Below are 13,513 nucleotides of genomic sequence, written 5' to 3'. Positions count from 1 at the left end.
TGTGGTGGTGCACCATCCTGTTGGTAAAGGATGGTTGGTTGAAGGTCAGCCAGTTGTGGTGTCACATATTCAGTCAAAAAGTCAAGGTAAACATTTGCAGTAATTGTTTGCTCCGCAAAGAAAAATGAACCAATGATTCAATTGAACATCAGTCCACACCACACATTCACCTTTGGACTGTCTCATTTGAGGTCCATTGTCGCATGGGGGTTTTCTGAGTCCCAGATTCTCGCATTGTATATGTTCAGTTTACCGAAAACATGAAATGTTGCCTCACCAGTAAAACACACTCGGTTGAGGAACATTGCATCCACCGATATTCGATGAAGCATGTCCACTGCAAATGTTTTGCGTTTCAGTTTATCATTGGGCTCGATGGCATGCAACAGGTGCACTTTATACGCAATCAATCGCAGGTTGTGGTGTAGGACCTTGTGCACTGTTGATCGTGGTAGCTGTAACTGTCTGGCAGTAGTGCGAATGGATTTATTTGGAGAATTAACAAAGGCTTGTCTTACACGTTCGATATCTTCCTGTGATACTCATTTTCTTCCACTTCTTTCTTTATCTGAAATCGTACCGGTGTCCATGAATTTCCTGTGCCATTCACGAATTGATGGACGTTCTGGTGGTTGTTTCCCATACCTAGTCCTGAAGTTTCGCTGAGTCTGAGTGTCAGAGTTTGTTTGAATGAACCACGCCACTCATTGTGCCTTTTCTTGCGGAGTAGCCATTTTTCTTTCGAGGACCTCTCTTTCTTCACAATGTTACCGGAAATACACAAATTGACTATTAGTACAAAATTTAATAGTAAACGACTACAATAAAAAAAATCACTCAAATAACTCATCATTTGCATTTGTAGTGAATTTTTGAAGTTGTAAAAGGATTTTAGGGACACCCGGTACGTTACCAGATGAATGCGACACAAAGGAAGCTACATATTTCAGGCAATGGTGATTGTATGTTTACATCCATAAAGTTTACAACAAAATGGTGGAATGTTGTGATCATTTGAAAGATATTTATCGATATATCGGATTGGTAAAATTATCGGTAAGATAATTTTACCGATAAGCCAATGCACTGATATGCAGGACTTGGAAATTGAAGACCAAACAATGGTAACAAGTAACCTAAAAAATTACTTTGTCAATAAAATTTGTGCATATTTCATCACTGGGGATGCCTGTATTTGCTATACTGTAAAAATTACACCAGCTTCTCACATCAGTGTCTCTACTTATAAGTATAAAACAATGCAGCAACAATTATAAAAATTATTCCAAAATTATATTCCTGTACAAAAATGTCTTTGTTCCACAATTTTGCTACTTTGCCGTTATGAATTTAACTTCTAAAAGTGACCACAAATCTTTATTGAAACTTCCGAGTTTTCAAAAACCAGGTTTACTGCTAGTTGTAAGCAAGCATTCTGTATCAGTACGTAGTATCTACGATGTAAAACCAGTGAAGAAAAAAAAACTTGAATTATGTAATATATTTGAGAAAATGCAGGCAATGTTTTGCTAAAAAAAAAGAAATGACTTGTCAATTCAAAATGTACATTACTGAATAGAGACAGCCCCACTGCCCAGTTTGTAGAGAACCTTGCTGTCATGTACAGAACCAAATTTGATTCTCATGATGGGCAGTCCCATGCACGCAGTGCTCTATGACTCACCCAGCCTTTCATCAATGCTCAGCAGCCAAAGATTGGTGCTGATCACACTACTTCCACTGTGGAGGTCATACCCCCCCCCACTCCCCCTCAATGTGCCTAAGTAGTAGCACAGTGCAAATTCACGTCTCTTAGAACCGTTGACATTACTAAATAACTGCAAAATAGTTATGCTTACGGTTTTTCAACTAGGAAGTTAATACTGGATGATAAAATTAGCCTAAAGGCGTTAATGAACTCCACGCGAGCGACATCTATCCAATGCTTCAAGTCTTTCTGAACTGGTGATTCATCTTCTGCATTGCTGGACAATCGTTCAACTTTCCTGAACAATTCTGGGATGGAATTTTCATAAAATGTTGCAATCCTGGAATGAAAGGACAAACATTGGTTGCTTCAATTCAATATACTAAACTCAGATTTTCTGAATTATGCACTACCAAGGTGAAATTTTCCAACTTAAGGCTTGGCTGGGCTTTTGGCAGCAGAAAGGGAGAACTTTTTCTCTTCATTCAAAAAACTGCTGTTATTCTAAAATATGAAAAATTACATGTATTTAGAATTCACTCTACAGCTTTGACCTGAATTTTCATGTAGTTTGCTTTCGCTGTTATCTAGATACGAGGGTAAGTCAATATATAAGTTGCAAAATGGAATAGAAAGAAAAGTTGAAATAGTTTCCTGATGAAATGTGGTTTATTTTTTAACGTAATCTCCATGAACATTTAGGCACTTGTCCCAGCGTTTCAAGAGTCCCTCAAAGCCACCAGCAAAGAAGGTTTGTGGTTGGTGTTGTAGCCAGCTGGTAACCTCCCGATGGACCTCCTCCATATCCTGGAACCGGTGACCACCCAGGTGATTCTTCAGTGGGCCGAAGAGATGAAAGTCAGATGGTGCCAAATCTGGACTGTAGGCTGGATGTTCTAGTCATTCCCAAACTAGGGACCGTATGTGAGCGAGCCCCTGTGGTATTGGCACTGTGTGGACGAGCATTGTCATCCAACAGAAGAACTCCATTTCTCAAAGCACCTGGCCGTTTCCTGCGAATGGTTGACTGTAACTTCGTCAGGGTACTGCAATGCATGGCTGCAATGACAGTGTGACCCTGGGGCAAAAACTCCACGAATAGGATGCCCACAGAAATCAAATTACGGCCTGTTGCTCACCACACGTACACTCTGCTAACACACCTGCCATTTTACCCACTCGGCACTTGAATGACTCACCGCTGCACGAGAATGTGACTACTAGCACCATATACGATACACGGTGGTGCTGCCACCTACACCGACACTTGTGAAAAGGATTAGTGCAACAACTGATATTCATATAACAAATTCAAAAATATTTCATTCTGCGACTTATATATTGACTTTCCCTCGTATTATCAATAATTTAATAGATTTATGTAATCGTGAAACTTTTGAGACTATATAGATAACAACGAAAGCAAACTACACAAAAATTCACATCAATGCTCCAGAAGGAATTCTAAGAGTATGTAATTTTTCATACTTTGGAATATTGCAGCTATTTTTCAAATGAAGAGGAAAATTTGAAAAAATTCGCCCTTACGTCTGCCGAAGGTCCAGTGAAGCCTTAAGTCAAGTTCTGTTGAAGTCAAACACTCCATTTGCATCGAATGTATGCCTCACTTTGGTACTGTAAATTAGGGATGGCCAAACGGATCCGGATCCGAAAAATCCGGATCCAACGGATCTGGATCCGGATCCGAAAGTTCCGGATCCGAAAATTCCGGATCCGGGTTCGAAAGTATCAGACCTGGATCCGGAATCGTAAGTTCTGGATCCGGATCCGAGAGTTTCGTATTTCAATCCCATTATAATATTACCACACTTTAAAAGGTATTATGATCTTCGATTACAAAGACATTTTTCATTAGTTAGTCCTACAATAATTTTTTTCAAGTGTTGTTCCTAAAATACTTTGCTACGCATCGGCTAACACACTCGTGCACAAAAATAATCTTACTTGTTTAATATAAAATGTTAGAGGTGATTTTTTTAAATGCCATTGAAACGAATATGTATTCTTTCGAATGTATTGGAAATGGAAACACACATAAATGTGAGACATTCCATTCCAGGATGAAACCTTTAACACATATAACAAGATAGAAATGTTATACAAAAATTATACAATTGTTCTGCAGTTACAGTTTTACAAATTAAAATAAAACATTATAATATATGCAGTGTTATATAATTACAAAGTGTAAGACTAAGAAGGGAGATTATCTAAGTGTCCCTCTCCGATTTCCACGAAACTTGGCAGGCGTATAGTCGGGCCCAAAGGAAGACATACGTGTTTTTTTGTTTCAGCTAAAAAACGTTGTTAGGGTTAAAACCCCCTCAAATGTCAAGATGAGGACAAATTGAAGTGGGGATCTGACCCCTGTTTCCCCTTCCGATTTCCATGATACTTGGCAGGTGTGTGTATAAACGGGCCCAAAGAAAGAAATACGTGTTTTTTTTTGTTTCGGCTAAAAAACTGTTTTAGGGGGCAACCCCTCTCAAATGTCAATACGAGGACAAATTTAAGTGAGCATTTGACCTCTCTGTCCCCCTCCGATGTCCATGAAACTTGGCAGGTGTATAGTGGGGCCCAAAGGAAGAAATACGTGTTTTTTTTTGTTTCAGCTAAAAAACGGCTTTACGCGGCAAAACCCACTCAAATGTCAAGATGAGGACAAGTTGAAGTGGGGATCTGACCCTCCGATTTGCATGAAACTTGGCAGGTGTGTGTATAAACGGGCCCAAAGGAAGAAATACTTTTTTTTTCCTTCGGCTAGAAAACTGTTTTAGGGGGCAACCCCCCTCAAATGTCAATATGAGGACAAATTTAAGTGGGCATTTCACCCCTGTGTCCCTCTTCGATGTCCATGAAACTTGGCAGGTGTATAGAGGGGCCCAAAGGAAGAAATACGTGTTTTTCTGTTTCAGCTAAAAGCTGTTTTAGGGGGCAAAATCCCCTCAAATGTCAAGATGAGGACAAATTGAAGTAAGGATCGGGCCCCTGTGTCCCCCTCCGATTTTCATGAAACTTTGCAGGTGTATAGAGGGGCCCAAAGGAAGAAATTCGTGTTTTTTTTGTTTCGGCTAAAAAAATGTTTAGGAGGCAAAACCCGCCTCAAATGTTAATATGAGGACAATTTGACGTGGGGATGTGACCTCTGTGTTCCCCTCAGATTTCCATGAAATTTGTCAGGTGTATAGAGGGGCCCTATGCCCCCTGTTTCTTCCTATGCCATATTTACGTGGTTTCGGGGTCGGATCCCCACTTCAATTTCTCCTCATCTTGACATTTGGGGGGGGGGGGTACCCCTAAAACAGTTTTTTTTTAGCTGAAACACAAAAACACGTATTTCTTCCTTTGGGCCCCTCAATACACCTGCCAAGTTTCATGGAAATCGGAGGGGGAGACTTAGACGTCCCTTGTAAGTATTAATTAATTACAAATCGCGCACGCGCGCACACACACTATATATATGTGTGTATATATGTATATTATATATACAGGGTGATTGGTAATTCGACCTATTCCTGGAAAGGGGTAATACTAGAACACATTTGCAACAAATTTGACCCTATGCACCGGGGGTCGGAAATCAATGGGTTTCGAGTTATTGCAGTTTGTAGATTTTCGTGACATATTCCGACTTGCGACAAAAAAACTACTAATTCTGAAAAAAACTACTACACCCTGAGCATATAATCGACATGTTGCTAACAGCTGACGAATGAGTGACTACTGGGGAAAAAATTCATGCCCAAAATTCCCATACCCACAGAAAGAAACAGTCATTGGTGCAAACGTCATGAAGAAATTTGGAAATTATCGTTTAAATCGAAGAGGATTACTCAAAAAATTGGTAACACACTTGGCGTAAAAATTACGGAAAAAACTTCCTCGTTTCATAAGCTCTCCAAGAAGATAAAAATGTTGTCAACTGACACACGGGTTGGGGGAAAAATCTGAATAAAAAGCGGAGAAGGCGCGTTGTAGACCTCTTTGTAAAGTGAAAAGAAGTTGTCGGCTGTGAGAAATAAAGGAACGAAAATGAGTGAAATAATAATGTTATTTACCATTCACATGATTCCAGGTTGTCAGAATTAACTGTTACAAAAACTACAAATCCTGCGGCGTACTTCAGACACAATTACTCGCGTTGACACTCTTGTCTCTTATGTCTCAATTCTCTCTCTCAACTCTTCTTGGGAATCCACTGGTGTACTGTAGACTAAGTATTTCATGTGACAACAAATGCAAAAGTCGCATGTTATTGAGGAGGGAGATCCTGTCAGAAGGATGGATTTTTGTCGATTTTTGCTACATACCGACACTGAAGACCCCCATCACCTGACAAGAATTCTTTGAACGGACGAATCCAAATTCGACCGCGAGGGTATTACGAATTTTCATAATGCGCATTTTTGGGCCCCTAAGGGTCTAAGAAAATCTAAAGAAAATGCTAACAAGAGAAAATTCTCACTAAATGTGAGGATGGGAATCATCCACAATCATGTGATCGGGCCATTTTTTCTGCCACAAAACCTAAACGGCATTACCTACGAAAACGGAAGAATTGACGATGCTGCTGGAGGATGTGTCGCTCGCCACAAGAAGGGGTACCTATTATTAACCAACATGATAGCTGCCCAGCCCACTCTTTACGGGGTGTGCGACAGTGGCTGGACGACAATTATCCCATGCGATGGATTGGTCGAGGCGGCCCGGTTCCCTGGCCGGCGAGGGGTCCGGATTTGACACCATGCGACTTTTGCATTTGGGGTCACATGAAAGAGTTAGTCTACAGTACACCAGTGGATTCCCAAGAAGAGTTGAGAGAGAGAATTGAGACATAAGAGACAGAGTGTCAACGCGAGTAATTGTGTCTGAAGTACGCCGCAGGATTTGTAGTTTTTGTAACAGTTAATTCTGACAACCTGGAATCATGTGAATGGTAAATAACATTATTATTTCACTCATTTTCGTTCCTTTATTTCTCACAGCCGACAACTTCTTTTCACTTTACAAAGAGGTCTACAACGCGCCTTCTCCGCTTTTTATTCAGATTTTTCCCCCAACCCGTGTGTCAGTTGACAACATTTTTATCTTCTTGGAGAGCTTATGAAACGAGGAAGTTTTTTCCGTAATTTTTACGCCAAGTGTGTTACCAATTTTTTGAGTAATCCTCTTCGATTTAAACGATAATTTCCAAATTTCTTCATGACGTTTGCACCAATGACTGTTTCTTTCTGTGGGTATGGGAATTTTGGGCATGAATTTTTTCCCCAGTAGTCACTCATTCGTCAGCTGTTAGCAACATGTCGATTATATGCTCAGGGTGTAGTAGTTTTTTCAGAATTAGTAGTTTTTTTGTCGCAAGTCGGAATATGTCACGAAAATCTACAAACTGCAATAACTCGAAACCCATTGATTTCCGACCCCCGGTGCATAGGGTCAAATTTGTTGCAAATGTGTTCTAGTATTACCCCTTTCCAGGAATAGGTCGAATTACCAATCACCCTGTATATGTATATTAGCAGGTAACAATATGTTATAAACACATTCTTACTTTCCAAAAAAGCGCATGTGGGATGGCAAAACGGATCCGGATCCGAAAGTACTGGATCCTGATCCGAAAGTACCGGATCCGGATCTGAAAGTTCTGGATCCGGATCTGAAAATTCCGGATCCGGATCCAAAAAAATTTAGGATCCGGATCCTTGGGATCCGGAACCAACCGGATCCAGATTTCGGATCCGGATCTGGCCATCCCTACTGTAAATACATAGTAATTTCAAAGGAATTAAAACAAATGAACATCAAAAATGTTTCTTACTGAATATTCCATTTAATGGACAGAAATGTCTGGACAAGCAAGGTGCATTCATCACTACTTGGCTTCAATTCACAAAAATGAATGACTGTTCGGATTTAATTGTTCAGACTTTTAACTTGTAATCAAGTGGTTTCAGGTTTCCAATGGAGGCACATGCCATTTTAAACTGTAGATCCAGTATCAGTTATCCTTTCTTCTCTGTGGTGGCTGCAAGCACTGTTGCCAACTTAGCTATCTTGAAGCCAGATTTGGTTCTTTCGTGCACTCTTTTGACTGTGAAATGGGGCACCCACCCTCCGGCCTCATTAAGATGCCATCACTCGTTCTGGCCCACATAGACCAACTTTTGCCATGAATAGAGGCATGCAAATTTCGTTTTTGACGAAAACACGAAATATGAAATAACATGCTATAATGTTCATTTTTCATGTTTCTGAAAGGTGTGAGATGCATTTTCCTACCCTGTTTTGTCACAAAATAATGCGCAATGAACTGCAAAATGCGAAATATACTCTTAAACACGAAATTTACCTTTTATATACCAATGCAACACTTTCTGAAGTCTGAAGTATCCTGTGAGTTATGCAATTCATGGAAAATTGATTAATTCTGCTGTAAATATTTGAGAAGCAAAAATTGACCCCTATACACAGGAATAGACTTAATACTCTGGTAACTACAGAAATGTGCTATTAGGAGGGATAAGTTTATTTTGTGTAATAAGGACAGTTTTTAAATCAAATTTAGGATTATATTCACAATTTTAAAACCAAAATGTCATCTTATATAACACTTTTGATGTGATTATTCACCGCTACAACACCGAAATGTTATATTATTTACCGCTTTTGAACCCAAAATCGACTGTTTTTGTACCGAAATTTTGCTTTATTTACCAAAAATATGTGCCTCTAGCCATGAATATAAATTTTGCACGTGGTATTGTTATTTTGGCTGCAATGCCCCACCCCCTCTTACCCAGCTACTTTCTTACACTGCCGTGGCGGACATGAAGATGACATAATTTTCTTATCCGGTAATCCCTTATTTACGATTTCATACGACCATCGGTGGATAATTGAGATGGGTGATGCCGCCAGTTCTAGACAGTGAAAACTAAGAATAAGATGTCTGTCATCACTTCAAAATTAACAGTAATAGCAGTGCCGCCCGCCCTTCTTGACACGTAACCTAGGAGGCACTTTATCGAGCCAAAAATCTAGCTCCATGAAAGTCAGTTTCAACTCCATTTAAGGTGAAATTTGGCTCTTTTATGGGCATCAGGTTTGTCAACACTGTTGTAGAGAGGAGTTGTGCACCAGATAAATACATTACACTTATGGGAATATCAAACTTATGATTGCATAAAAGAACATACGTACAAAAAGAGGGCAAATACAAGATTTTGTCACTGGTTGGGAAAGTTGAAATGTCCATTTGATTAGACGTAACTTGACGCCTCTCCACAAGGAATATATGGATTTCTGTAAATACTTATTTGACATATTTTCCACAGATCGTAATTGGTTTAATAATCTGTTTCCACTTCCAACATGGGGGGAAACTCATGCTCTCTTTTGCCTGTCATTTCTTTCAGTAGCAGTTCACATTTTGACGTTATTGAAATAAATGTCCACCTGGTGCGAAAATGTCCCTCATAGCATTAAATCAAACTTTAAATGTTCAAGACAGTATGACAATAAAATTTATGTCATATTAAGATTTCAAAAGATTAAGGTAAGTTCAGAGTTCCACATTTGTGCAATAGTTATAATAATTTTGGTCTTATGATTACATTATTCATATAATGTACAAGTGTCTAAAGTTACTATTTACACTAATTTTATTAATCAAAGCACAAAACGTGCATCTTCGGCAACAGGTGTGTCTGAGAGGACGATAAAGAGAATTTGAAGGGAAACCCACGAGCGCAACGAATGTTCACCGATGAGGAAACTTGTATTCCATTTTCTGTGAAAGAAGGATTCCTTAAGCAGGTTAATGAAAACAGCCAGATTCAAGAGGAAGACATGCAGAAAGAAGCGTAAAGTGTTAATGGAAAGGCCTGATATTGTAACTTGGCGAAGTAAATATCTCAGAGCCATTAAAAGGTTTCGGGAAGAAAAACGAACTTTTGTACATAGATGAAACAGCCGCGGACAGCAATATCATATCCAAACAATGTTAGCAATCAAATGACATTTTGGGTGTGATTTCTAATCAGAGTTACGCACACCGTCTGATAGTTGTGCATGCAGGAAGTAGCTATGGGTTTGTTCCGAACGCTTGCCTTACATACAAAGCAGGCTGCAGCACAGGTGATTACCATGGACACATGAAAAAGTACTAATTTTGAGAAGTGGATACGCGAAAAATTACTACCAAATATTACGCCTCGATCTGTTGTCATAATGGACAATGCATCTTACTATACGCTGCAGTCGGATAAAGTTCCTTCAGGCTATAGCCTGAAAGCTGACATTATACTGTGGCTCTCAGCTAGAAATATTCCTTGTGATGTGTCTTATGAGGAAGGTTGAATTATACAGTCTAATTCAGGCTAACAAACCACAAGAAAAGTATTTTCGTGTGGACAGAATTCTGCGAGAACATGACCTTACTGTGCTTTGTCTGCCACCATATGCATGCAACCTTAATGCAATAGAACTAGCATGGTCCAAAGTTAAAAAACATGTTCGAGACAATAATATGACTGGTTCACTGTCCATGTCCGTACTCAAAGAACTTACAGCTGCGGGAATTGCATCTTGCAGGCCAGAAGATTGGAAGGGGTATTGTGATCACGTCAGAAAGTTTGAAAAAGAATACTGGGAAAAAGATGGCTTAGTAGAAAATGAACTCGAAATAATTGTTATTTCTTTTGGGGGCACCGCAAAACCACTGATTTAGTAATTTACTCACGGTAAGTTTGGCAACAGTTTTGTACTCTACCATTTATTATAACTGAATTTGTTGTAAGTTGTACATTCCCGCTCTATACTATACAACATTTTCATTGTGAATATATTGTAGTAGATTACCAAACTGTAATTTGCTTTCGGAACATGATTTAAACAAAACGGTGCCAAATTCGATTCGTACCTTGCCTGCCCATCTGCTGCAGCACTAGCAGACGACAGTTCGCCGCTCTCCCCTGCACCAAATAGTAGAACAACTCGTACTACGTCGGCAAAAAACCACGGAGGCCATCTTGTCAGCCATTACCTATACCAGTTCATGTTACTGCACAGGGGAAAACCAATTACTTTTTATAAATAATCGGCCCTTATATTTTAAATGCACCTTGTTGAATTCAAATAGTCCGTAACAAAAATTACAATTACATTATGCTTCCATTACACCTGAGGATGAATATCAGAATAAATTCAACAATTTTTTTAAAAAAAAACTACTCTCCTTTCACTGACAGCCCCCCCACCCCCTAAAACACAACCAAATGTACTTGAACAATTACTCACTTCAGTTCAAATGACTGGGCATGGAAGACCAAAGCAATCGGTGGATAAACTTCTAAAAATGCACTCAAAGTACCAGCGGTGTCAAGAACGTACAAAATCACATCTTTCAGGATAGCAGTCAGTTTTGCTGAGGAAGGTTTTAAAGAGTCTATCTGCTCCTCCATAGTCTGTAGTGCCTGTAATAGTCAAGTAAATGAATGATTAATTTTACAGTTCATAAAATTAATTAGAATAGTAGTTTTATGGCAAATTATACACTGATGTACAATAGAACTGATTTTAAGTTTCTCCATTTAACATTTTGCTTTTTCCATTATCAAGTAAGAAGTGAAGGTACCCTTGACCCTCTGTATGTGAATGTGAGAAAGTGAAATATCTTGCATGGTTTGTGAAGATTTTCTTGTTCATGAACGTTTTCAGTAGATTTTAGCTCTCAGAAACGTGTTCTTGTGTAGTAAAGTACCTCTGTTACCTTAACATGTTACTTTATCATGTAGCAGAACAGCCCAAATGCTTCGTGCAAGTGAATATAGCACCCAAAACAACTTTCCACTACAGCAGCTATAAATTTTACGTAGTTAGGTTAGGATTGTTCGGTTTTGTACTGATAGTTATTTTCAACATGTTCTTTCGCTATTTTAGTGTGCATACTATAACAACGACGTTCTTTCCTCAGCAAACTGATAACATGTCGTAATTATTTTTTCAAAAGAAATAATGAAAACTGATTTTTGTTTATATCATACGTTATAAGAAATTCAAGTCAAAATTTAATATGTACCTAATTACCGACCCAATAGTGGTTTTCACTTTAAGTGTAATAAATAAAATTACCAGGAATCGATAACTAACGAACAATGTATTAAAAGAAAATTAACAACATTCAAGCATGCATTTTACATACTATTTACACTCGAGCAAGCTGCACTCGTAGTGGAATGATTGGCAACGCCCCCTATTTCAGAGCGTAATAAGAAGCACTGTCAATCTACATAAAACCCATACATGAAAATAAACTACTGTATATAATGACAATTCTACATCATAATTCCATATACTATTATGTAAGACTCAAATACAGCACATATGAAAGTATGCATTATCTACAGACCGAAACGTAAAATGAATACACATGCTGACAGACCTGCCTAAGCAATTTCAAATATCGTACAGTGCAAGAAGTACGTATACATCATTGTTTACTTACCGAAAGGGATAATCATATTCTGCGAAATAATAAAATGCAGTTATAACATTCAATTCAACATAATTTCAATGTGAAAATAATCGTAGAAACATAAAATGTCAGCCTTGGTAGTTTCAGTCCATAATCATGTATTTCATTTTCATATATCTCAATAAGATACACAAAACTGCATTTTAACATGGAGATGATGACTACGTTCACTTATTTTTCAATTTCACTTTGTTTTTACTTCACGATCCATATTTGAAGGCCCACTGCCATAGACAAATTACAGAGATACTTGTACCAATAGGGTCAGAGTTTATTTCGCTCGTTCGAGCGGAAGAACTATCAATTCTGTATGCCATCTAGCGTTGCCTGTATGAACTATTTGCTGCTCCAGCGAAAAACGCTCATTGCAGTACTAAAATCCTGATTACTATAGATGTGTATGTAAAATAATTGAAATTAAACGTTAAAATCCAATTTGAACAAACAAGTGAAAAGTTTCAATGCAGATCTTGCAGAGACTGTCAAAAATAAAATTAATGGAATGATTAACACACACACAACACAATGAGTGTCTAAAATCATGCAATAATTTAACATCATTACATAGTTTATTTTGCAGGAAAAATTCTATAAACATCTTACCTTTGGAAGATAGGATACCATTGCTTCTGTATCATTTTCATATTTTGGTTGTTGTCGGAAGATATGAGTTATCATTTTACTAAGAAGTGACCTGTTCTCATACCCATAGATGACACAAAGGTCCATTATTGTTGGAATATCCAATAAATAATTATCATATATTAGATCCGCATGGGCAGCTGGTGAAATGAAATCAGTCTAGAAAGAAATATAAAGTTACTTAGCACCAAAAACTTATTATTTTATGTGAGAAACCCTGACACATCCTATTCCTGTAATTCAAGACATTCTATTTCAGAAACTCTGAAAAATTCTGAGTCAAGTAAGACTCTAAACTAGGTCTCGGATATGTCACAGCGTGTCTATCAAAATAACAAAAACAAAACTCTTGGCTTATTTTTTTTTATTAACCTTTATTCATTTGACCCCTACTTAGGTAAAGTTGGAAATTGGCAACTAAGAAAATTAATATTCAATGCAAAACCCCTACCAAAGGCTAGTTAAGATGAAAACTGAAGCTGCATTTAACAAAGACTAGCGAGGTTAATTGGGACTGGGCCTACAGTTTAAAGTGGGATCCAAACTGTGCAATGTGCCTCCACTGGGTAATGAACCTGCATCCTCTTGATTACAAAGCCACAGGATTA

The 13,513-nt window shown here is 38.3% G+C and overlaps 1 protein-coding gene across 1 annotated transcript in view; it reads right to left on the bottom strand.

The window, feature by feature from the left end:
• LOC145996171 (activating signal cointegrator 1 complex subunit 2) overlaps positions 1 to 13,513 on the bottom strand; it is a 59,862-nt gene that overhangs the window by 24,650 nt on the left and 21,699 nt on the right. Inside the window, exons 5-7 of the mRNA XM_083132522.1 lie at positions 12,867 to 13,064; positions 11,027 to 11,202; positions 1,860 to 2,048 (exon numbers count right to left, since the gene is read on the bottom strand). Of these exons, the coding sequence (XP_082988648.1) occupies positions 1,860 to 2,048; positions 11,027 to 11,202; positions 12,867 to 13,064 (563 nt within the window). The remainder of the gene's footprint in view (positions 1 to 1,859; positions 2,049 to 11,026; positions 11,203 to 12,866; positions 13,065 to 13,513) is intronic.

This window comes from Lepisma saccharinum, chromosome 12, assembly GCF_977018435.1.
Source record: "Lepisma saccharinum chromosome 12, izLepSacc3.1, whole genome shotgun sequence".
In the NCBI taxonomy this organism is placed as follows: Eukaryota; Metazoa; Arthropoda; class Insecta; order Zygentoma; family Lepismatidae; genus Lepisma; species Lepisma saccharinum.
The sequence above is the reverse complement of the archived record's forward strand: the minus strand, read 5'-3'. Positions and strand labels throughout refer to the sequence as shown.